This window comes from Cariama cristata, unplaced genomic scaffold (assembly GCF_000690535.1).
Source record: "Cariama cristata isolate BGI_N322 unplaced genomic scaffold, ASM69053v1 scaffold23, whole genome shotgun sequence".
In the NCBI taxonomy this organism is placed as follows: Eukaryota; Metazoa; Chordata; class Aves; order Cariamiformes; family Cariamidae; genus Cariama; species Cariama cristata.
The window spans coordinates 1,798-26,875 of NW_009607545.1; the positions used below are offsets into that span (position 1 = coordinate 1,798).

A 25,078-nucleotide genomic window follows, 5' to 3' on the forward strand; every position below is an offset into this window, starting at 1 on the left:
AATTTGCAATTCAGTTTCATTGAATACATTGCAACTTTCAGGTAAGGAAACCCAGGGATTCAGTTTTTCACCTGAAAGATACAAATACCAAGTTGAACGGTTTGTTGTTCTTGTTACAAATCTCTATTGGAAGGTTACTAGGAGTTGACACAGTGAGTTCCTGCTGGGCAAGCAGACCTTCTCTACTGGAGAAGGTATCTTCACTAGCAGTTGTTCCTTCAATGGCAGGGTGTTCCTCTTGAGAACTGGGAAGTGATTTCTTAGGATAGACAGCCCCATAGCCTTACATGTTTTTTCTCATCTTAGGACCATTTCATATTTGCAACATGAAAATTCTGTTAAGAGAATTGCATTTCTATTCATATGGCTATAGAAAGTATTCCTCCAAACATTGAGTCTTCATGAGAATACTCTTCCATCGCTTGGAAGCCGGGATTGTTTCATGCCTTTGAGGATCTAGAGGTTAGCTGCTAGGACTTTGGGTGGAACAACTCCTTTGAAACAACAGTTTACCTTTATACTGATCATGTTTTCTCTGAAGTATAGGGATGGCAATTCAAGGATCAAACTTTCTTGAAGAGGAACATCTCAGCATTGTGTAGCTGGTTAGCATGCGGATGTGTTTACTCTAATTATGCTTGCAAGCTGTATTTGCCCTGAATGCCAATAAGAAGTAGCTATGAATTACAAAAGCTGGCGTGAAGTAGCTAGTCCTCTGTTGGTGGATGCAAGGTGTCATGCTGAACCAAAACTAAGAGTTATGGAGGTGCTACCTGTAGGTATTTAACATCTCCTCCGATATTTCAGTTGTGATACTGATACTCAGACTTCAGGTGCCTCTAGCAGAACATTAGGAAACAAGAGTGCTAGAAGTGAGATATTGTTTTCCTAGCAAAACATGTCCTTTTGCCTACTATGTGGGGTTCCAATTGAAATTCAAGATACTGCATTGCCGTAACTTTATAGCCTCAACTGTGTGACTCTCAATGAGTAAAATTTAATTTAGCCTGCTATTGGGGCAGCTTTATCTTGGAATATTAATGCTATAAAGATGCCCTGGAAATTATCCACTCAACCTTCACAGAATCTCAAGATCCAAAGTAACACACCGTCTTTGTTATAAACCCATGCAGCTTCCAGTTTCTGCATGATTCTGATGGGTGCAAAGGAATGGTTCAAGTTACTGTATTTTTGAATATTGTAAACTGTGAAGGACCACAATTTGAGGAGAAAAAAAACCCCACTTTGTTGCTTTGAGCATTATGATACATGGACGTAGATTAGCTAGGTTATTGTGCATCTTCATTGCAAGGATTTGCCATAATTTATTAAGGATATTAAGGATGCAATTTCCTTGCTCTTTCAGCATTTACATAGTTCTTTTTCAGTCAGTATCGGTGGCAATTTTATCATTAACTTCAGAGCCAGGCATATTTTAATCACAGTAGCTGTCAATCAATTACTGCTTTTTATGTTTATTTAAAAACAGAACTGCAGGAGACCTCAGAAGCTGTAATCAAGATGGAGCCCTGATTGCTCTGTTTGTTACGTTAAATATATGAGGATGTGCCCTTAACCCAGATTCTGCCTGATCAACAGAACAACTGGAATTATGAAGAGATGAATCACGGGTTTGGGGAGAAAGTGTGTTGCTGCCTTGTTTTTGTTAACCATGCTTTGTTTAGATCTCATTTATGTTTAAACACAGTATGGGCCACAAGCCAAATTCGTATTCCCAAGTTTGCTTCTTTATTTCTGCTTTCTGAGAAGATTGTGTAGTTGTAAGAGCAGAATCGGACCCTGGATTTGGAAGTTCATTTTTAGCATCCTATATATTGTCATTTTATGTCAGAACATATGTCTTTGTTATGCAGAAATACTTACTGATCATGGACTTTTTAGCAAGATTTATTAACCAAAAATATTTTAGTTACTTAGCCCTTCTTGTGTCTTTCAGAAAAGAATCTGAATTTTATTTGGAGGAAGGGTGATTCTAGTTAGGGTACAGATAGAGATGGCAAGTTTACTGCACTGCTGTGATTTGACTCCAGGTTTCCAGAGAAGAACAGATGCTGCTTTAATCCACTGTAGCACAAAGCCCTAGTATTATGTTAAAGGGGACTGCAAATTTAGCTAAATAAATCTTCTTTTGCTTCTTTACAATAGACAAAAGGTTAGAAACATTTTCATAAAATTATTTTAAAGGTGTCTAATAAAAATAAAGTTAAAAAGTCAAGCTCTGGTATGATAAAAAAATCAAACCCTTTTGTCCCTGCGAGAGAAGCAGAAAATTAGAATGATGGCTTTTATAACCTTTAATACAGGAAATTGATGTAGCATATCTGTTAATCAGATTCTTTCAGTAGTTCAGTGTCATCCAAGTTAAACTTGTGCTTAAAAACAAAGGACCCAATTCCCTGTTGCCTTATGTTGTGCAAGCACAAACAAAATGCAAGAGTTATGATTTGGCTTCCTTTTACATAAGCAGCTACATACAGAGCAGGGCAATAGAAAAAGAATCCTAAGCTTGTTTTGAGGGGTGCTTGCATTGTTTAGTCCAAAAAATTTCAGTCACCCCTAAAATTCACCAGATTAACAAGGATGTATGTGTCATGAGTTTAAATGTTTTGGTAAGAGCAGAGAAAAAGAAAACTGACTTCTTCCTGTTTGTTGATACATATATGACCTTTCAGGTCATCTTTATGCAGTGTAAAGGAAGCAAGAGTGCAAACCCGATGGATTTTCTGTTGCAGGGTATGTTTAGGGCCAGTCCTAAAACTGCACAGCAGGAAAGTTCACAATTTGACTTTAATTTAATTTTCACTCCCCACCTTTATAGTAGAATGGACCAAACTCAATCTCAGATCATCTGGAGAGTTAAATACAGTATTGGCTATGGGCATTGTAGCTTAGACAGCTGTACGTTGGACTCTATTTAACTTGTTTAGTGTAGCCTACAGCCGTAATGATTACAGTTGTGATCTGTTCAGTTTTCATGAGTCAAGTCAGGGTAGGCCATGTCAGTACTTGTACAGAACTCCAAGGATAAATCTTCAGGAAGGAATAGACGATTTAGTTGGAAGCACTCCTGCCTTTAAAGATAATACCAAAGGCAGGGTTTCCCTCATTGTTCGGAGAGTTTGTGCTGAGGAAGTCATCATTCAAATGAGATGGACAGCAGTGTTCATGATCCAGCTGCAGTTCCTAGGGGTCTAATAGAACATATAACAGAACAGACCTGTATAAAACCCTGGTTTTCTTTTCTCTCAATCTAACTTCCCTCTGCACTTTCAATTGGGAATAAAAGTGATCTTTACTTTTCTTTCTTACATGGTTCTGCTTTATTGTAATGTGCTGAGAAACAGCTGTTGAATTTCCATTCTAGAGGTGTCTGGGGCGATTCTCATGCTTTGAAGTTATCATTTCATAGGGTGTTGAACGATAGATAGTATTTTCAGCTGCTATTACATTCTTGAAAGAAAGCCTGTTCATTCTTGTTGTTTATCTATTGTTTTCTTGTATTTTATTCTGTGAACCTTGTTTAGAAGATACCAGTGATGTGAATCATTTAGTAGAAACTAGTTTCAAGAAGGAGCTGATTCCAACGCTTCAAGTTTTGGTAGAATGGGACTTTACAGCTAATAATTTCCTATTAATACTAGTGGTTAATGCTTTGTGAAAGTGAGAGAGAACAGAGGTTTGCCCAGCCTTGATGGAAATTGTCCCAAATGGTGACAGCCTGTTGCAAACTTGGATTCTTTTGTTGTTGTTAAAATGTGATTAAGATGTTTTTGATTAAGTTACCCTCAAAGAAAAGAAGTATTTCAGGTTTTCCTATGCTGCCACAGTGCAGCATGTTGCACAAGATAATTTCTGGTTGAGATTTTCAAAATCTGTCTTTGCACAGTATTTCCTTTTCAGTTCACAAAATGGTGACTCTTGTTTTCAGGACTTGGACTTCTACCGTTGTCCTAAAAGACCATTTTCCATTGTGATCCATAGATCCAAAGATCTATGAATTAAGTTGTGGTAAAGAGCCTATAAATTCTAAGAATGATCCAAGTTCTGTATTTTCAGCCCAATGTTCTTTTGTGGTTGGTCAGCCTCACGTGCAGCCCCCAGCTATGGCAAGTTGTATTGGCAGAAGTCAGTACGGATTGTTGATGCTTCTGGGAGCAAGAGTTGCAGAGCCATACTGGGCATCTGTGTGCTGCATCGAAATGAAGCTGCTACACGCTGCTGTACAACCTAACAATTACTCTTGTTCTGTGTATGTGCAGTAAATCCTCTATTTTTAGGTACTGATTGGAAGTGGCTAATAAAATTATTTTGAGCACAGAGCAGATTTTAAGATTTGATAATAGATAAGCTTTGTAAGGAGAAAGTTCTTGGCTTATAGTAAGCTTTGAAATAGCATTTGTAGGTTTTGAAGACAGAAATTGCTACCTGTGTTACTTTTTTCTTGTGATCAGTGAGATGGTTCAGAAGTCCTACTGAAAGCCTACATTTAATTCCGCACTAACAGGGAAAGAACTATAAAATATATAGACTCAGCATAGTGGAGAGGAAATGTAAAAGGAAGGAAGTTTGTGAATGAGAAAAAGCATCTGTCAGCTCTTTAGCTGATTTAGAGTTTGTAAGCAATTTTCTGAGCTCTCATTTTCCTAAGAGTGAAAATTTACATGTAGTAAGACACATAATATCTTTCTGAGTATGTCTGCAAATGTCTTCTATATTTGAACGCATTGCCTTGAATCTAAGTAACATCTAAAATATTCTCTTTTCCACCAAACTCCATACTTCAAACAAAAGATCTCTCAACATTTTTTTTCCTTAAACATTATGTTCCTGTACACTTTGATATAAACCTTGGGTGTGTTGCAGAGTGTAAAAATCTCACTTTTATGAGGATGCCTGTGATTAAGGACTGGTTAGCAATGATTCTGTTCCAGTAAGTTACAACACAGACCTCTTGGTGTGTACAGAATGCTCAAGGCCACTTCCCGTTCTCACTAACTTAGTAGCAACACTCCAAACTTCACTGGAAGCAGGAACAAGGGTTCTATGTTCTCATCCATTTTCCTTCCTACCTGGTGAGAATTCCTGTGCCCGTTTACATTTATGCATACCAAAGTTACATTGTTCTCCCATAGAGAAGACTGGTAGGGTTTCTTTGTCTTTTGGGTTTGTTTTTTTTCAGACTTGGCAAGATGTAGTTGGCAGTGACAATGCAGAGTTTCTGCAGTGTTTAAAATTGAGTGATACTTTTATGGTGTATATATATTTCTAGATTCAGTTAGATCAGTAAAAGGTCTTTCTCTGATCAGACTTTTAATAGTCCAGCCTCCTTTTGGATTGGCTTTTTTAAGTACATTGCTCGATAATTTTATGAGGTTTATCTGTAACTTCAGAGAGAAGTCAAACAACCACTAAAAGTTGGACAATCCCTTTCTTTCCAATTTTAAAAGTAGGAGAACTTTAGCTAACTATTTCTTAAATCCAAGTGAGAGAACAAAGTATCTCATGTTTATCAGTGACATTGCTTTAAATCACACCTCATTAGGTAATAACAATGTATTATTAACTAATTGAAATGGAATCCCTTCGTTGTTTTAAATAGGTCTTTTTGTATAACATTTGTTTGCTGCTGAGGTAAAAATAAGGCCTAAATGAATGCAGTTGTGATATGTGACTTTAGCCAATACAGTGTGCAGTACAGAAAGATGGTTTTGTTGTCATTTCTGCTGCGTGGACCCTCTGCATACTTTGCAGTTTATGACGATTCTTAATTTCCCTCTTCCTAGGTATGCAGACATACGTGAAGCAAAAGGCTGGCCTGCTCAAAAATTGTTCCTCGCCCTCAATACTGTATCTTATTTGTAATCATTTTGAATAGTAAAGGGGCAAAACCTTAAAATTAGTCAAATGATAGACTTTATCAAATACATTTGGAGAATATAATTTTGTTCTAGGTATGAAATTTCAATGCCTGAAACACTCAGTAAACAACATTTCATTAAGGATCTTTAAGCTAATTCATGTTTTTATGATATACAGTATATAAGAGAGGAAAGAAGAGTATTATCCACCAAGACCTGAATGGGGAGAGGAAACTAGTCTCTTATGGAACCTCATTGCCAGCAAGCTGATCTCTCAGAGCAGTGCCATTCTGTATCGCTTCTTCCTCTGGTGGGCTTGACACAACAGCTGAAGCCACAACAGAGGTGAAATACAAGGATGACTGGTATAGGACACCAAGGATTTTTGCATTGTATCAAATGCTGCTTCAGCTGTGCATGCAAATCAGTTTTTTCTCAGCTGCAGAAACTAAATCTTCCTCTTTAAAATAGCATTGTATAAAGATCATGTCATGATACAAACAGTAGAATGTGTATTGATATCTTACTATCTTAAATACATGTCATATGTAGCGTAGATGTGCTAAATAAGAGGATTGCAGCTGCTGAGTGGTATATCTGAATAAATAATAAATAGTTAAGGTCAAATTCTACCACAACTGCATTGAGAAACTCTACAGATTTCTGAAGCTTATCTTATTGTGTAAGAGTTTACATAGGAGGAACAGGACAAAGTCTGCAGCAGTAGTAGACCTTCACAGATTTTGTTAAATGGTAAGATACCACAGTTACACTTAAAAATGTTTTACTTTAGTCTGTATAAGAAGGTGAGCATTCTTTTGAAGCATACATGACATTTTCTAATATTAGTATGTTTTATGCTGACACATCAAGAGGAGGTGCTAACCATAAAAAACGCTCTAAAAATTCGGCTGATAAATTTGAGAACTCTTCCTACAGCCACAAGCCTCAAATTATTACTATAGTCATATTTTAATAATATTTTATCCATTTTTAGAGAGTTTGCAGTATGGAATACAGTCATTGCATAATAAACATATGCTGGGTGATGATTAACACAGATTAGCAGAGAATGACGTCTGTCTTTACCTGGTATAGAAGCTAACATTTCTAAGCTGTACTCAAGTTCTGTTGATGTTGTCAGTCTCCTTTGTTACTTTCCAACTGCTAACTAATGAAAATAAAATATGCTTTGCCTTTAGCAGGTAGGGTTCATAAGGCATTAAATGGGTACTGGGTGAGGGTGGGCTGGTTGGTTTGACCCTTCTGTAGTAAATACTTGTGTCTGCTAGCCAAAATGCTGCCACTGTTTGACTTAGACAAAGGTGGTATGTGAGGTGTTTAACCTTCCTTCTCCTCCTTGGAAGCTGAAGATAATCTCAAGTAAGCTCTTCTCAAATGGGTATTCTTAGTTCTTAAATCTATTATAAAGGTCGTTCCCTAAAATGGAGAAGTTGGGTAGATTTTTGTTTGGCTCTCTTCATCGTGCTGGTGTGCATCTCCATTTCAGAAGAGACAGTGCATTAATTCCTACATTCTGTTTTGGTGCTCTTCGCTAATGCTGATGGCATACAAGACTGGGTCAAAATGCCCGTTTTTAAAAACCATTTTTGTTATTGCCTTTTACAGGGTTATTTAGTGAGAATTAGAACTTGGTAGTGTCCAAGTGAGTAGATGTTGTGGTTTTTCAGTAATTTTGAATCCAGAACTTGGGCCAGAGAGCAAATGAAGGTTTGCAGGGTGCAATACATGTCTGTGGAACGCTGGTTGCTCTGACAGTCATTGTCAGACTGTGTTTTAACTTCAGATGGCTGTTATTGGCAGTCTTACTACACAGAACATTACAGAATGAAGTGGTTGCTTTGTTAGTGTTCACTTCTGAGACATATGCAAATTTTGTCTGGATTTTTCTTGTAATGATATTTAACTTCAGTATGATGAATTACCTGGGACATTACTTTCACATGCATTCAAAGATTCCATTTGTTTTTAACAGCCAGCCGAATTGAGAGTGCATTCTAAGTAAAACATGTTGGTCAATATTTCTTTCCTGGATCAAAGCTTTTGTCACTGCCTGTGAATACTATTGTCCCTCATAATGGCTTTGAACTTTTGACAGTGCGTATTTGAAGGTAAATTGGTTTGTTAGTGTTATTGCATTTATTGAATTTGGGGATTTGTATAAGTTCTTAATACAATTGGCTTTTGTTTACTAGACAGTACAAAACAGACATGGCAATAAGAAGTAGATTCTAATCTGTTGCAAACTGTACTAATAATGTACTTCTGCTCAAATGTTCTCACTCCATTGGGGAATATTGTAATGGGGGGGAGGGAGACAGGGAAAGAAAAATGCTAAAAATTTAGCTTGTATCAACTGCATATGGCTAGTTTTGCATTTTAAAAAGTTACATTAACAAGTTTTTTGTGGAGAGTAATTTGAGATAATACCATGCATATATCTGGGCTTTAATTAAATACACCTCCTAGTTTATAGTGGAAAGCACCACAGGTACTGAAATGTAAGTCAACTTTGAAGCAGTGGGATGTACCCTTGTGTCAAATGAATGCTTGCGTTCAGATTAAGTTGTGTATGGAGAGTCATAGTTTTAGTTAGATGTTACGTTTGTAATTGTAATTTTAAATTTCACAATTAAATTAGGACTTTGTTGCACTTGTAAAAACAAAGCAAGAAATTAACTTTTGTAGAGGTTTGCTCCTATGTGGAATGCCTAGATTTAACCTAAATGTTTTTGCCATTTAAATGTTGGTTTTTTTCAGGCTTCATGTTGGAAGTGTCTGACTGTACCAGCTGCTCTAGCAGCTGCCATTGTGCTTCTCTCTGTTACTCAGAGTTAGTTTCATGGGCGACTTCTGGTCTGCATTCTTTGAACTAGGTAGAGAATTTGGATCCCTTTCAAGTGGGTATCTATAATTAGGAGTTATGATCAGAGTTTGACTTTTTTAACCTCCAAATTTTAAAAAGAAATAGTTTGTGTAAAACAGATGCGTAGCACTTCTTCCTTCCTGGGCATTTGGGCCTGAGTGAGGCAGAAGTTTTACTGGGACTCATGTTTATGAAATGACGTTTTAATACAAAAAGCTTGGCTCTTTGGTTTGCACTTAAATCCATCTCATAAATCATATGGCAAGAGTCCTTAGATAGCTAGATACTTCAACTCTAAATATCATGTTAATGTTTATGGACAGAAAAATTTCTGGGACAAAGGGAGAAAATAAGCTTGCTGAATTGTTCCATCAGTAGATATGACTTAAAGGGTACAAATTACATGGATTCAGGGAAAAGCAGGCAAGTTAAGGAAGGAATGGATTTGATTGAGGAATTTCATGAAGAACTACTGATGCAAATGCTTCACTTGCAAAAAAAATAAAATAAATGTATAAATCCTTCGTTAAATTCAATTTGAATTTAGGTTATGCAGACTATCTGGAGTTTTGACTACTGTCTCTGGCAAGTGATACTTTACCACAGTCATGCTTCAAAAACTACCTGCTTCCTAAAGAGCAGAGCACTTGTAGTGTCACAGTAAAGCTGAGTGGTTTTATTATCTCATGCTGACTAGAATTTTAAGATGGCCGTGTTTTTCTTACTATATTCATATTACTTGTGCATACTTTCCACAATTTAGAAGAAAAATAATTTATTCTGTGTACCTTTGAACTTGTTTTCATACTTTTGAGGATCTAAAATGCTATGGAAAAATCTTCAAGATGTAGCAGCACAAATTTATTATATTGTCATACTTCTCTTCATGTCCAAAGCAAATTTTTACAGGATGAATACAATGCTGATTGGTTCTCATGTGTGTACCATCCAGTTGTTAGGGCTTGTTTTCAATTTCATGTCTTCTTATTACACTGTTGAAAGTCCATTCTAAATGAATGATGAAAATAACTAGTGATTTCAGAGAATGTTCATTGGTAAAATAATTTTTCAAGTATTTACACTGTTTTGCTGGGAGGGTCTTTTAGTTCTATTTTAAAATAATGTTGCATGCAGTTTTGGTTTGACATTTACCTTATTTAGAAGCATGTTGAATTTTTGTTGCTTTTAGTTCCAAACTAAATCTGCAACATACTGGTTTGAATGTTTGGATGATTTCTGCAAGCATATGTTCTCACTAACTTTATATTTTACAAATATAAAATGCACTGGGACACTTCACTGCTTGTAAACTTTGAGGTTTCTGGGATGAGTGGGAATACTGAATAATTCCTTGCATCTGATGTTATTGTTATATACTTCCTCTTTACATGCATGTTGTTTTAAAGATAAGGTACTGGACCTCAGTAAAAAGGGAACTTCTGCTTTTCTGGTTATAGTCTCTCTTTCATGGTATAGTCTCACTGAGAGGTAAATGCTTGTGCCTATAGATCCAAACCCGCACCTTCTCTGATAATTTTGCTGTTATTGTCAGTGGACCGAGTAAGTCGATACTCATGGAAAAGCTCGGGGTTTGCTCTTTACGGAAATTTAGGTCTTGAGGACTCTTTCCAGTTTCCATTTTAAGATCAAATGTTTAAGTTTTCTTGTTTTTCAAAGTTTTGTCTTTATTTTGTGCTTATTTTTGGTTTTGCTGAGAGAATAGTTTGGCAAGTTTTGGAGGAAAAGGAAGGTGTGAATATAAAAATGAAAAATAAATCAACGAATGTCAGTAGATATTCAGACATCCTCAGTAACATGTTGTTTTAAAATATGATAGTGGTTTTAGTGTACTGGTTACTAATTACAGCCTTTGTGATGAGAAGTAATAACTGAAGGTATAAAATGAGAGAGAGGGAAGAAAAGACCTGCCAGGTTTCTGCTGCTAAAATGCCCAGAGAGGAAAATGTTCTGGTTTGATCATGGCTAACCACACAACTACATTTGGCGATTAGAAAAAAAAAGAGGAGACAGAGCTTTTTCTGATTAGGTAATTCTTGAAATGAATTTATCACCTGAATAATGGGAAGCAACTGTAAAAAGACTGACCTTTTTCTAGTTAGCAACAACATCTACTTCACATTTTGTCAGCTTGGATCTATTGTACGCTACTTTAGTCCAAAGATACAGCCGTGTACCATGTTATTCAGCTTTGATATCTAGGGAAGTTAGTTGGAAAAGCAGCTTTTGGCAGCCACTGCAGGCACCTTGGTATTAGTCTCTGAGTCAGGCAGAGCAGTGAGCTTGGATTGTGTCACTGTTAGAGAGCAGTGTGCATCATGGGTAAATACAGTGTTAGCCGCACGGCTAGGATGACCCTTATCTCACTGCCGTCCTGATAAAGCCAACAGATCCTACTTGCATGCACATATGTCACTTCAGCTGATGTATTTTAATTCAAAAGTGTTTGCAGAGTGTGTGGCTTAGCTCTTGCAGGAAGTCTACAGCCATACACACACACACAAAAAGAAAATGCCTGAATACGTCTTATGTTTGGTATTTAATACTGGTTCATAGTCATTAGAAAAAGTAAAATTAATCTGATTTTTACCAATAGTTTTACATATGCCTTGAGATATGTTAAAAGTCTGTTAGTCTGTTTCCATTTTTCTGTAAGCCTTTGGTCTTCCCTATTGTTCCTCATTACAGTAGTGTTTTGGTTTTTCTTTTAACAGTATTACAAGTTGAGGTTTATGCAGGAAGAAACTTCCAGTGTCAATTTCTGATACAATACTGATTCAGTCAGTGCTGGCCACTCTTTCAGAAAAGTAGTTTATATGTACAAAGAAACAAAGTTTTTCCATGGCTCTGTTTTAACGTTTTGTTCATGCAAAGTCATATTAATACTACTAATTATTTTTAAATATTTAATTTCCATTTTCACTCTTTAACTGCTCCACTATCTACTTCTTTCTAAAATGCTGGCAAGCAACCTTTCTATTTTACTGGCTTGGCAGATAATTAATGTCTATTTTCTGCTGAAACAGGACTGCGATAAAACAATTGGAGTTCTAAAAAGGAAAGTTTAATTTCAATTGTTTTGCATTCTCCTAATATTGCACAATTGGAATATTCAACATATTGCCAGTCTCCTTACTAATGTGCCGTTGCATATTGCAGGGAGATGAACCAAATTAATTCACTAGATTTTCTTAAACACTGAAATTGTCTGTAATTCTACTGTATGTGTATAGTAGGTGGCAGATGCCTCAAACCAGAGACGGTTATTAAGAGTTATTTCTAATTCCACTTGGGACTGGGTCAGTTGTTATATTGTCCATTTTTGTAGGTGTACTTAATGTATTTAATTTCTCATCCATCTGAGAAAGACAGTGTGTGCAGGGTGGCTACTGGAGGTAAAGCAGTGCTAGAGAGGTGTCTATCTACTCCCCTAGTCATAGGGGGACTTTAATTCTTGTTGCAAGCCTGGAGCAAAATCCTTGACATTTTTGTGTGTTGGCATTTTTAATAAGTGGACAGGTAAAACCTGCCCTTGTAGCCCTGCAGTGACTGGCTTGTGTTCTGAGTACCTTTTGAAGCAAAGGTACCCTTTTCAGCATACAGCCTTTCAAAAGAGACATGGGCAGGATGATTCTCAATTCCATGCTCCTGTTCCACAGTGCTCTGTGTGCACTTCCTCCATGGTGGAGCAATACCTCTTGTCATCCTGAAAGCTTCACACAAGTCGTATTTGTTGAAATATTTTTATTTTCCAAACATACGTAAAGTAGTAAGAAGTAGAAAGCAAGCTGCTTTTCTTTGTCAGTGGAGTTTAATTTTTATGAAATTTAACTCATATGAAGCTTCAGCTGCTCTTAACGGACAAGAAGAGCTGAATGGGAGAAAGCCTTCAAATACGCAGTACTGACTCTGCACGCTTGTTTGCTTTAAAGGGCTGTTGTGCAGGAGGCTGCCTGTTGTAAAAGATAATTACTTCCCTGCTTCAAAGGTCAGATGTGATGGCAGGGAACAGGCCTGTGAGCAAAATGACATCAAGCATTACAGTCAGTCAAGGATCATATTTATGTCTGGAAACAGTATGAAAGCCAAACTACAAATAAAGAAGAAACCCCTAACTTTAATCAGAGCCTCAGGCAGACCCCATTCCAATTTTTTCTGATTAGGGCAGTACCCTTTTGTTGATGAAAAGGTTAAGTGATCCATTGAAGGTATCATTATTAAAATGTCAACATGAGATTATAATCAATGTGGAAGGGTTATTAAACAGTTCACAATTTAAGGACAAGGAAGGCAAAAAATGTCACAGAAGGTAAGAAGGGGGAAATAGTGATAATGCCTGACTTCCTGTTAAAAACAGATTTACCATACTTGTATGAAAAGTACTTACAAATAAGCTTGCAATTAGGAACCTGTGATGTATGAAATAGTGTGGCCTCACAGTTAGGAGAACAGAGAAAAGTATTTTAGTATTTAAAGAGAGAATGTGAAGCAGTTCAGTATCGTACTAATTTCTTTAATGGATACTTTAGAGAGAATGATTTGTTTGTTTTTAATGGGTGGTTACACAGTTTCAGTGTCACTAGCAAAACTCTGGATAATTTATCATTTTTAAGTTGAAAGCCAGCTGTATCGTGGAGGGAAGGGGATTAGTTTCCTGTCAGCTTCCTTTTTGGAAAAAGTTATGTGCACACACTGAAAATATTTCCAGCTTGGGTAAAGTATGTTTGAAAATACCTTCCAGATAGAGTCATATTTTGATGGGCAAAGAAAGAGCACTTGCTTTCAGTTTTACATGTTTATAGAAATATTTTGAGAAGTCTAAGGGGCTTTTTTCCCCTTCATTTTAAAAAGTACACACTGTTCAAGCTAGGAGAGTTTTGCCAGTGTTAACCTTGATCTCTTCTGGCACTGCGGTCTGGTGGAGAACGTTCTTTCCGAAATTGCTCTGTACTTTGAACTGTTGGAGGGACTGCTGTGGTATGTGTATGCGGCAAGGGTCACCGCATTTCATTTCTGAGAGACAGCAGGCGGACTTTATTTTTTATGTTCATATACATGTGAATGAAAGCAAAATAAGAAATACAGGGCATGGTGGGAACGTGGAATTTTACTCCTTTGGGGTTTGGATCTACCTGTTCCTAAAACAAAAGGTAGGGGAAGTGCTGCAAATGCTTATATTCATGCACGTGTGGAGTGTTTACTAAGTCTTTTGAGTGATTTAAAAAAAGTAAAATTTTGGTTTTCTGTCAATGCTCTGTGTACACAGGATGAGGCAGATAGTAAATATTTATGTACACATGAAAAAGATGGAAGAGTGAAAGTGCATACCCTATTGCAATGTGAGAATGCCCTACTGTAAAAATAAAACGAATACAAATTACTATTAGTCATCAGTACTTCAGGATAAAACTTGACTAGGACTCAGTTTTAAAATGGTTTCTTATTGTGTACAACTCTTTTAATATAAAGATTCTTTCCTTTCCTTTATTCCCTAGCAATAACAGCATTCGTGAAAACAAAGTGTTTTATTTGCCAGATAGTTCCTATTGTGTTTTCCATACCTGAGACTATTTTGCTTTCATTAGCTAGAAACACTGTCCCTTGGGGTGCTTTACTACAAAGCATGCCAAAAGTATCCCTTGGGAGCAATCTTTCACTAACATAGAAATAAATGAGATTTCTCCTGTAGGTACTCTTTCACAGATTCAATTTCTGGAAACACAGTAGCTCACAAGATCCATTAAATTCCAAATCTCTGTTGAGTAACATGAAAGTAATCTTTTGTATCAAACTGTAATATAACAGTAAGAAAGTGTTGCTTTTATTTGTCAAAGCAAGGAAAGACAGAAATAAACATCTGTCATTTTGAAGTAGAACAATTTGGAAATGAGCACCTTTATAAGAATTTAAAAGTTTTCATTTAGTTTACAGAGTAGTTGCTGAGGGACTTACTCAGAATGTTATTAGTAATTACTGTATAAAGTTGAATAATGCTTGAAAGCTCCATTCTGCTTGACTCATGCTCTAAAGATGACCTCTGCAACAGAAACAGGGACTTGCTTAGATTGCAGTGAAAACTATGATGTTTGACAGGAAAGCCTCATTACTCTGTACTAACTGCATCTGAATTTAAACAAAATCTGCTGGATGCCTACATAAAATGATACTAAGCAAAGCTATGCTATTTGTTGCTGAGAATTTTGGTATACAATACTCACCTGACGATTTTCCTCTCTTTTCGTTCTGTCTAGTGTTGAGGGTGAAGCTCCAAGCAGTGAAACTGGCACATCTTTGGATAGCCCATCTGCTTACCATCAGGGACCTATAACACACAGTTCAGCTATAAGTCCAGACCATTACGATCATTCTGCTTACGGGCTGTATTCTGTCTCCCCTGGACAACAAAAATCTCGGAGGCCAAAACTTCAGCACTCAACATCCATACTGCGAAAACAAGCAGAGGAAGAAGCTATTAAAAGGTCAAGATCACTTTCTGAGAGCTATGAACTCTCTTCAGACTTACAAGATAAGCAGGTATTTGAGCTTTTTTACCTAATTTATGACAACAGTAGCATGTCTGTAAACTCAGAAAAATCTTTTCTAGTATCACTTCAGTTGTGACGCTGAAAATACCTTTTTTTCCTGTCACCAACTTAGTTCAAAATAGTCATATGTCAGCATTTCTGAGGTTTTTGACCTTTTTTTCCCTCTGTTGTGTCATCCCTGTGTTCCATACACCTTCCCCCCTTCCTTAAGAAAGACATAAAAGATATGTTAATAGTGTTAAAAATAAAAAAAGCTCTACTAGGAATTGTGATTTCATGCTTGGGACAAGTACTAGAATGCAATAATGCAAAGTATTTTTCTGAGAAAATGAGTAATTTTGAAACCTGGGTATCTTTGTTGTTGCTGAAAGAAAGGAAGAACTTATTGCAAGTAGTACTGTCATTATCTGTGGGGTGAATTCAAGGTCTTAGTTGGTTTCAGTCAACTAGGCAAAACTCCCATATGCATTACAAGGAACTGGATGGAAACTATGTAGATGTTCAAAGCCTTTGTCCCTAAAGAGGCACTTCTGTAAGAAAGTCAGCCTCAGCCATTCCTTTTTAGTTTTGTTATAAATGTAGTCCTATTTGAAAGATGTTTATTGCCATACAAGTTCATATTTATAATTTGAAAATGATACTGTAATAGCTTAAGGTAAGCAAATATGTAGGATGCACTGGATTTCACTGATAGATAAACAGTAGCCAGTATATCAGTGGTTTTGGTTGGGTTTTTTTTTCCTGTTGTTAGAGATCTTTCTTGCCGCAGAATATTTTGTTTACTGTGAATCATTGTGGCATATTGCATAGTCACTCCAACTTGTATGGTAACATGGTGAAAGTGGAAGCTGGCAAAATTCTGCAGACAGGACACGAACTGCTCCTGGTTTTGAACCACACGTTGATAGTTGGTGAAATTTGTAGGGGCTAAGTCTCATTTGCCATCTGTTTGTTGTTCTGAAATTTCAGGTTGGAGGATCGTATAATGTTGTTCCAGAGAGACCTGGAAGAACAGAGCTTGAGCTCTGACTTAAAGTTGAAGACAGTGTTTGGGATAGCAAGTATGAGTTTAGTTTAGCCGTTATGCTCACCAAATTCTGTATTGGAGCGGGCACATACCAAGTTCCTGATTCTTGATCTAGATTATGCCAACTCTGCTATTGGGTATATGGTTGGACTTGATGATCTTTGCGGTCTCTTCCAACCATGATGATTCTATGATTCTATGATAAATCGGACCTCCTTGTAAGATCTAAAATGTTACTTCCTTTTCCACCTTTGGCAGTCGTTTTTGCTAGATGTCTCATAAGGGATTGATCTAGAGTGTCACGCTTACTAAAGAGGACTCCTGCACTGCAGATATTCCACAGAGCCTAATTCCATCTGTCCTTTTATGCCGGTTTGGTAGAGAATGAGGACTGCAGATGTTATTTTGTACTTGTTCAGGGAGTCCTACACAATAAAAAGTGACAGTGATACATAAAGGAAGCTTGATACTGAAGAGCTGCTTACTGCTCTTGAAAAAGCTCTCATTGAAATCTCACTAGAGACTTAAAAACTATTTAGGAAAATGTCCAAGGCTTTACCTAAAGGCAATATGCATTAAATATGCATTTTAAAGTGCATTAAATACACATTAAAATTTATTAGAAATACTAGTCACAAATCTAGTAAATCATCTAGGCAAATTCCAAAATACTCTCAATTAAAATTCCCACCAAAACCCCCTAATTAATGATAAGCAATGTTGATGTTATTTTCTATGTAAACCTGAAGGACAACAGCCTGTTTGCAAGAATAAAGTGCAGGTAATTTATTTTATAGAATATTAGGTTTTGCTTTATTCTTTCATACCAGCTATGCTAGTTTTCTTTAGGTTTGACATTTAATTTTGAGAGGAGAACTAAATTGACAATTCATCATTTGTTTTGAGATTAGTCCAGCAAAATAATCTCTTAAGATTTATTTAACCACACATGCCCTAATGTATACTATGGATAGAAACAGTAGCAAATGTGTGGCAGCAGTGGCAGGGTTGTGACAGAAGTTCTTAATTATTTTTTTTTGATCTTCAGAGTGTCTTACAAGTAACCTCATAGCCTCTTTGACATGTGCAAATGTGGAGGTAATATGACCCCCATTTGGGGGAGAAAGGCTGAACAATTGTTTTAAAGACGAACTATAAAAAATTATGCAGAGATTTACAGATTCCCAGTTCAGATCAGTCACAGCTTTTTGAGCTTAGTTAAAAGAAGTTTCAGGACACAGTCAAAAGAACAATTCCTTAACAGTAATCCTGATCTGAGCCCATCTCAGAAGCTGACCTCCTCAGTTTATGCCAATAACTGTGCATAATATTTTTTGCATCTACAGTTAAAAAAAAAAATAAAAAAAATCAGTGATTCACATTTAAAAACACCAAGCAGAAAAGGAGATCATCTTTAACATGGAAGGGGAATGGGAGCTGTTGAATCTAGCAATAGCACTGAAAGAAATACGTCAACTACTCCCAAATGGTAGACATAATGGACTAGAAAATATTTTTTAGTAGCGTTTTGTTCCTTCCATAGAAGGGGGATGAAACCCTCTGCACTTCAGTATTTGAACTTAACAATTACATGGAGAGATCTCCAAAGTGTGAGGGGGAGAGGTTGTGTGTGCTCATGCATGTAACATAAGTAATTAAAACTTGGTGCCTAATGAAAAAGGGTACCTGGACTTGCAAGTGAGGAGAAATGACTTTTGAATCATTGCAGTATTATGAAAATTGCATGGTCCTACACAAAAATGCTGCTGGAAAAATGGTGGGTTTAATTGTAGTACTAAACATATTGATTTGTCACGGATGTTTTGTGTTTATGAATAATAGGGATCCAACAAAGACTAATCAGAACAGAAATTAAATATTGGGGACAAAAAATATTGAAGTAAAATTAGTTATTAATCTTGTTCAGTGTTTTTTAAATAAGTAATGCTTTCTGTGTTTTGGAAGGAAAGGTTTGAAAATATCTAATGAGTACTCCAAAGGTATTGACATGTCATTTTCACTAGGTTAAATTGATAGCATTCATAGTGTATTTATTTTGCATAGTCATTCAGTTAATTGGAAACATTGGCAATGTTGAGTGTAATTACAAGAATGAAAATGGATTTGAATTTGTATTTAGAAAGTCTGAAATATGCTCTTGGTTTAAGGAAGACTCTGTATGTGGGTCATCCATCAGAGAAATCTCTCTGGAAGCACATGGTCTGGGAGGCTCAGTTTTGCTTTGATAACAGACCTGGGTGAAACAATGCTAGCTGGTTTTCATTCATGTAGAAAGCAACACATGCCTGGAAAGTTGGTGGCCAATTCTAGAATTTACTCCCAAAATATGGCAGTTTTCATTAGACTTGAATTTCACTTCTCTGCACTTGTCCCTGCAGAGAAAGAATGAGTGTGTTAGAGGGCTATCTTGTCTGCTTTGACATGGGCACACCAATGTTAATGTATGAAAACCAAAATTTCAACACACACAAATTGCCAACACCTTAATTTTATATGACAGTATTCACATAGTCATATTTTTGTCTGTATTTTAATGGTGGAGTTTGCAAATGACTACTTGGTTCACTATTTGTGCAGTTGTTAGTCTGGAGCTTTGAGCTTTTAATTGAAAAACAGTATGCACTTTGAAAAATGTCTGAAAATTGAAGTTGTTAAAAGAAATTTTCTTTTTTGTTATGCTTTAACCTTGCTCTAACTTGCATCAAGTTCCAAAGTAATTGTGTTCACCCTTTCACAGGTGGAAATGCTAGAACGGAAATATGGAGGCCGTCTCATAACTAGACATGCCGCTCGTACTATACAAACAGCTTTTCGCCAGTATCAGATGAACAAAAATTTTGAGCGTCTTAGAAGTTCTATGTCTGAAAATCGTATGTCAAGACGCATTGTACTGTCCAATATGAGAATGCAGTTTTCCTTTGAAGGACCTGAGAAAGTCCACAGCTCTTACTTTGAAGGAAAACAAGTTTCTGTTACAAATGATGGGTCAAAGCTGGGATCCCTGGTACAGTCTGAACGTGGTGACCTCGGGGAGTCAGCTACAATGAAGTCTCCAGCAGCATCTACTGATTTTGCTGATGCTATAACAGAACTGGAGGATGCTTTCTCCAGGCAAGTGAAATCCCTTGCAGAATCCATTGATGATGCACTGAATTGCCGTAGTCTACATTCTGAGGAAGTCCAGACTCCGGATCAAGTCAGAAGTCGTGAAATGGAAAGGGATAGTTGCGCGCAAACTAAACCAGCGATTCACAATGTGGACCACAGGAAGCTTGATGAGATGACAGCATCATACAGTGATGTTACATTATATATCGATGAAGAAGAGTTATCTCCACCCCTTCCACTTTCCCAGTCAGTAGACAGACCGTCCAGCACAGAATCTGATTTGAGGCTCCGGTCCGTGAACTCTTCTCAAGAGTATTGGTCCATGACCCACAAAGATGATAAAATAGACACTGATACGAGCTGCAGGAGTACCCCGTCACTGGAATGTCAGGAACAGAGGATCAGAATGGATCATCTACCGTTGCTCACTATAGAGCCACCCAGTGACAGTTCAGTGGACTTGAGTGATCGCTCAGAGAGAGGTTCATTAAAGAGACAAAATGCCTATGACCGAGGGATCACTAGTCAACAAGGAAGCCCAAAACACATCCCTCACAGTATTCCTGCCAAGATTATATCCCGAGAGGAACAGGAGGCAAGACATAGGGCTAGGCCTATAGATAGTCATTTAGCTATCAATGGCACAGCAAACAGGCAAAGCAAATCAGAGTCCGATTATTCTGATGGAGACAATGACAGCATCAATAGCACTTCCAACTCTAATGATACAATAAATTGCAGCTCAGAATCTTCTTCTAGAGACAGCCTAAGGGAGCAAACCTTGAGCAAACAAACATACCACAAAGAAACTCGAAACAGCTGGGATTCCCCTGCCTTCAGTAATGATGTTATCAGGAAACGCCATTATAGGATTGGACTGAATCTTTTTAACAAGTAAGTACAGCGTTTCCTCCTTTTCTCTCTGTGTTTGGTAGAAACGTAGCTGCTTGTGGTGACTATTCACGTTAGAGTACTTACAAGTTGGCGTCTTCATAGTTAAACAGCTTCAGGGGAAAAGAAAAATATATGAATATATGTGTGTGTATATATATATATGGCAGTAAACTATTGAAGAAGATGGATCAGATTCCTTTCTTGTTGAAAAATATGGTGGCTTAATCCTGATCCATTTTTGGTGTTACAAAAAATTCAGATTTCTTCCTGCCCTAATCATGTAGGTGTTGTAAAACTTGTCATACGGGAATTAGAAATACCAAGCAGTGTAAGATGAGTTTCCTGTTTAACACAGGCAGGGCCTGGAATTTGTTCAGTACATTTCATCAAAACTTTGATACTAAAAAATGATGCGCTCAATATTTTTACACTAAGTAAATGTTTATTATTTATAATAAAATTTGTATTTCTGTCTATGACTGTTAATTTTCCCATGTATGCAGTTGTTTAAAATTTCTATAAAATAATTTTCTCAAGTTTCTTTGTTTTATTGAAATACTTTCTTCTTTGGACACTCCCATGTGGATGTAGAAAACCATGAATATTACGATAGAGGGTAACAACTAATACACTACTCTAAACTCTGTATTCACATTATTGGAGTTACACAGTTCTCATTAGAACTATCATAATCTGAAGATAAGAACAGCTAGGTGGTTGGCATTAGAATTCCTAGTTCTTCTTCACTGCTTAGTTAACACCTAGTGTGCCAATTTCTCTACCCTAGAATGGGTGTAATTTACTTGAACCTTTTTGCTATTAGTGCTTGTAAAGTTCCTCAGAGTACTTACACGAAAGATGCTAAGTGCCAGAATTTTTTCCTATTTTTCTTTAAAACACTGTTGTCAGTTCACAGTGTTTGTATAAGCTTTTGAAATTTTCTACACAGTACTTCAGCATTTCTCTGTGAAAATTTTGTGGCTTCTGAAGAGCTAATAGATATTTCAGCATCCTACTATGCACCTCGCTTCACAGTCTCCTACAGCTTGAATGAGTTCAGCCCTCCTTTTCAGTTAGCACTGCTGTGATTTGTTTTATTTGGAATAATAGATCAGTGGTTCATCATACAATAATACATTGTAACACTGCAGATAATTAAAGCTTTTTGATGCTATCACGTGAGGCTGTGCATTACAGTACTAAGTATGGATTGGCCAGGTTTGGCTGTAAAACTTTCAGGTTTGTTTTTTTTATCTTTATAAAAAGTTAATAGGCCTTTACAGAAGCTTTTAACCAATTGGAATTATGTAAGTCATAGGATCTCTGCAGCTTTTACTGCTCATGAAGTAGACTGGGTAGGAAGATATATCAATTTTCTTTTTTTAAAGGATTTGAAAACATTAATGTCCTGGGAGGGTACGGAGGGGAGGAAGGTGCTGGTACTATTTGGCTGACATTTAAAAGAGTTGGTGTTTGCTTGGGTTTTTGCCTTAAGCAGTCAATGATCAGTGAACTTCAGGCTTGATAATACAGTCTTTTGAGTCAGTTGCAGAAGGGTGTAAGAAAAAAGGTGAATGGAAAAAGTGCTCAAGCAGCATGCAGCGATGACTGAGAGCATTGGAAATCATCAGATGCTTCTAGTGGCATGCCATATCAGTAGGAGGCTGAAAGTGAAAAATAAATATCAGGAAGAGAGAAGAAGAGAGGCTGTTATTTGAAACACATCTAAGTGACCTTGCTGCATGGACTTGAACAGAAATAAACCTTTTTTGTATATTGGCTGGTTGTAAGATGACTTGCATTTTCTTAGCAGTGACTTCTAAAAGATAGCACTGCGCAGAACTCCAGGCAGCACTTCTGTGCGTGGTCTTTTGCTCTGTGTGATTGTTTCATTCCCCCACCGCATTTTATCTCCAGTATTGATACAGAACTGAAGATTCTCATTACCTTCTGCTGAGTCACTCTGATTCTATATCCCATGTATCTTGGTTTTGATTATGGCTCTTCAAGTCCACAGATTGTGACACTTTCATTAATAGCCTTACTTCCCCTCTGTGCAATGTCAGGTATTGAACTATCCTAGAATGAGATGGTGCATGAACCTGTAAACTCTTTTGAAAAGAGAGCTGGGAAAATTCCAAAGCTTTATTCTTTAAAAAGTTCAGAAGGAGACTCTTAAGAGTGTATCAGGTGGGATTGTAAATTGCATTTTCTGAGGTAAATGAAGGGATAGAGATTGTGTTCAGGCGCTTGCCAGGATTTACAACTGATGATTTCTTGAAGATGAAGAATCTTTTTTCCTTTTAGATATGTGCTGAACAGGTGCATTAGTTTCAATTAACTTCTGAGCATTATGCTCATTGTTCTCAGCATATGAAGTAGGTCATAGCGTCTTGTGTGTCCAAATGTTTTTTGAAGAGAAAATGATGTCCTAGATGTCAGTTCACTTGGCGAAGGCTGCTATTTCACATGCCAGACAGTGTAAAGGAGGATTGCCGAGTCTGGTTAGACATGGGCCAGGAAGGGGATCTGCAGATCAGATGGACCTTCTGCAAATCAGTCCTGTCTTCGCAGTTTCTCTCCCATGACATGGCAAAAATGCAACTGCCCAGCATCTCATATGAGCAAGGGTCTGCCTACGCATTCAGTCCTGTGTTGCAAACTGCTTGTGCTTCTTATTGTGTGACCAGATGTACACCTGCAATGTGATGGGACACTTTTTTTTTTTGTTAGGCTACTTTCCACTGTTTAAGTCAATGCAGCAGAATCATTTAGATGTTTTTTGACTTGTGCTTCCTATTGTGTGACCAGATGTACACTTGCAATGTGATGGGACACTTTTTTTTTGTTAGGCTACTTTCCACTGTTTAAGTCAATGCAGCAGAATCATTTAGATGTTTTTTGACCACGTCATCTTCCATGACACATTTATGATCATAAAAATGAGGGAGTAGTACAAGTCTTGGCAGCAAGCTCCTGTGAAGATGTGTGCTCCACCCATGCAGAAGGACTCTGTGCAGAACTCAAAGAAGTGGCTTTGAAGTTACCTATTACAAGAAGTGTTTTTTTCCAAATATCAGCATCTACCAGAGGAAATTTTAGGGATGTCTTTTACAAGAAGTTCATGTTAATGTCATTGCGTCTTTGAAATGTTCATTGCAAATTAAGATCCCAAACTTTAATTAACGAATAATCATGTAATTTCTTTCTAGTACGTGAAACTTGGCTGAAATGCAAAGAATTTAGAAGCTTAAAGAAATGCATGAATTGTAGTAAATACTTCTGCTTTGTTCACTTGGACTGTTGAAAGAATGAAGTTTTTTAAAGCATAGGAAGTCAGTTGAAATTTCAACAGATGCTTTATAATTTTTCTGGCTTTCCTATTACAATAACAATTTTTCAGAAGCCAAAGTGCAGTTTTCTTACCAGAGGCCTGTCACTGAAATTGGGAATAAACCTCTTAACATCAATGTAGTATTAAGAAGCAGGCATTCTCTTTATTTCAGGGCTGGATGGATGGGGGATCGCTCCACCTGACGTGCATACCCAACTGTTACCCTGAACAGATTATAGAGATACGATTGATTACATATTCATTGTAATTTCTGGAATCGGGACGTATATTCATTACTTTTCCCTGAAATCATTTACATATGGTGCCTCCCCTTCAGGCATGCACAGTTAATTATGGGAAGGGTCTTTTGGGGTCTTTTAGGACCCCCGGTGGTCATCCTCTGGTGTTCACTGGATGACCTCATTGTCTTGAGTTTGCACAGTTCAGTCTTGTAGATGTGGCAAGGGGGGGTTGAAGATTGTTGGGTACTTTTCAACATATCAGTGATTTATTACACATCTTGTGGATACGCTTTCTGTCCTCTAAACAATTTGTCCAATTAACTTCTCTTTAATAAGTAACTACCTATAATGTCGGTGATCAATTAGTTTCTCTTTAATAAGTAGCTTTCCACAATGTTGGTAACAGGCCCTTTAGAATAGCCAGTTATGGGTGGAGTAAAAGTTGAGCACAACTGGTGGTCTAGTTCACTTAATCACTATTATATGCAAAACAGTAGCACAAAGGTCCATAGAGAATGGAGAATATAGGACAGTAGAGAGAAAACTATAGATAATTGAAAACCATTTTTCTAGGAGTTTTATTACTTGATCATAGAATTTGTTTAAAACTATAAATTGGCACTCAATTTGGAACCTGAGTGTTGATTAAAGTAGTAGACTTTTTAAAAGATGTTTTGTGGTATCCACTATACTAGAACATAAAGTATCGCCTAAATGGAATGATTTCTGCCAAAGAAATTGGAACTAAGTAACAGCTTCTGTACATTCTCCTACTTTTGAATGGTAGTAGTGATTTCATCTGTCAATAGGCTGTCAGATTGTGTGTTACCATTCATTGCCTTCCTAAAGGCAGGATTGCAGGTGCATGCCCAGAGTGCAGGGCTCCCAGGGAAGCTTGGTGAGGCCAGCTGTGTTGAATTAGGTGTTTTCTTCAGTGTTGTTTGAAAGGGATGAGGTCTGGGAGAAATTACAGTAGAAACCATTCCTCCCTTATAGGCAGAAGGAAAATACTATCTAGAAAGGTTTATTTTGCAGGCTCCAAACCCTGCCAATGCAAATTCAGCCTTTGAGACTGGTTTGCTTATAAAGAAGGCTTCAAGAGGCTTTTTGACTGCTGCTTTAA

The 25,078-nt window shown here is 37.1% G+C and overlaps 1 protein-coding gene across 1 annotated transcript in view; it reads left to right on the forward strand.

Annotated features, from left to right (window-relative positions):
- Nucleotides 1–15,042: 15,042 nt before the first annotated feature.
- Nucleotides 15,043–25,078, forward strand: part of IQSEC1 (IQ motif and Sec7 domain 1) — a gene marked incomplete at its 3' end in the record, with an annotated part of 34,874 nt that continues 24,838 nt past the window's right edge. Inside the window, exons 1-2 of the mRNA XM_009696744.1 lie at nucleotides 15,043–15,318; nucleotides 19,115–20,379. Of these exons, the coding sequence (XP_009695046.1) occupies nucleotides 19,121–20,379 (1,259 nt within the window). The remainder of the gene's footprint in view (nucleotides 15,319–19,114; nucleotides 20,380–25,078) is intronic.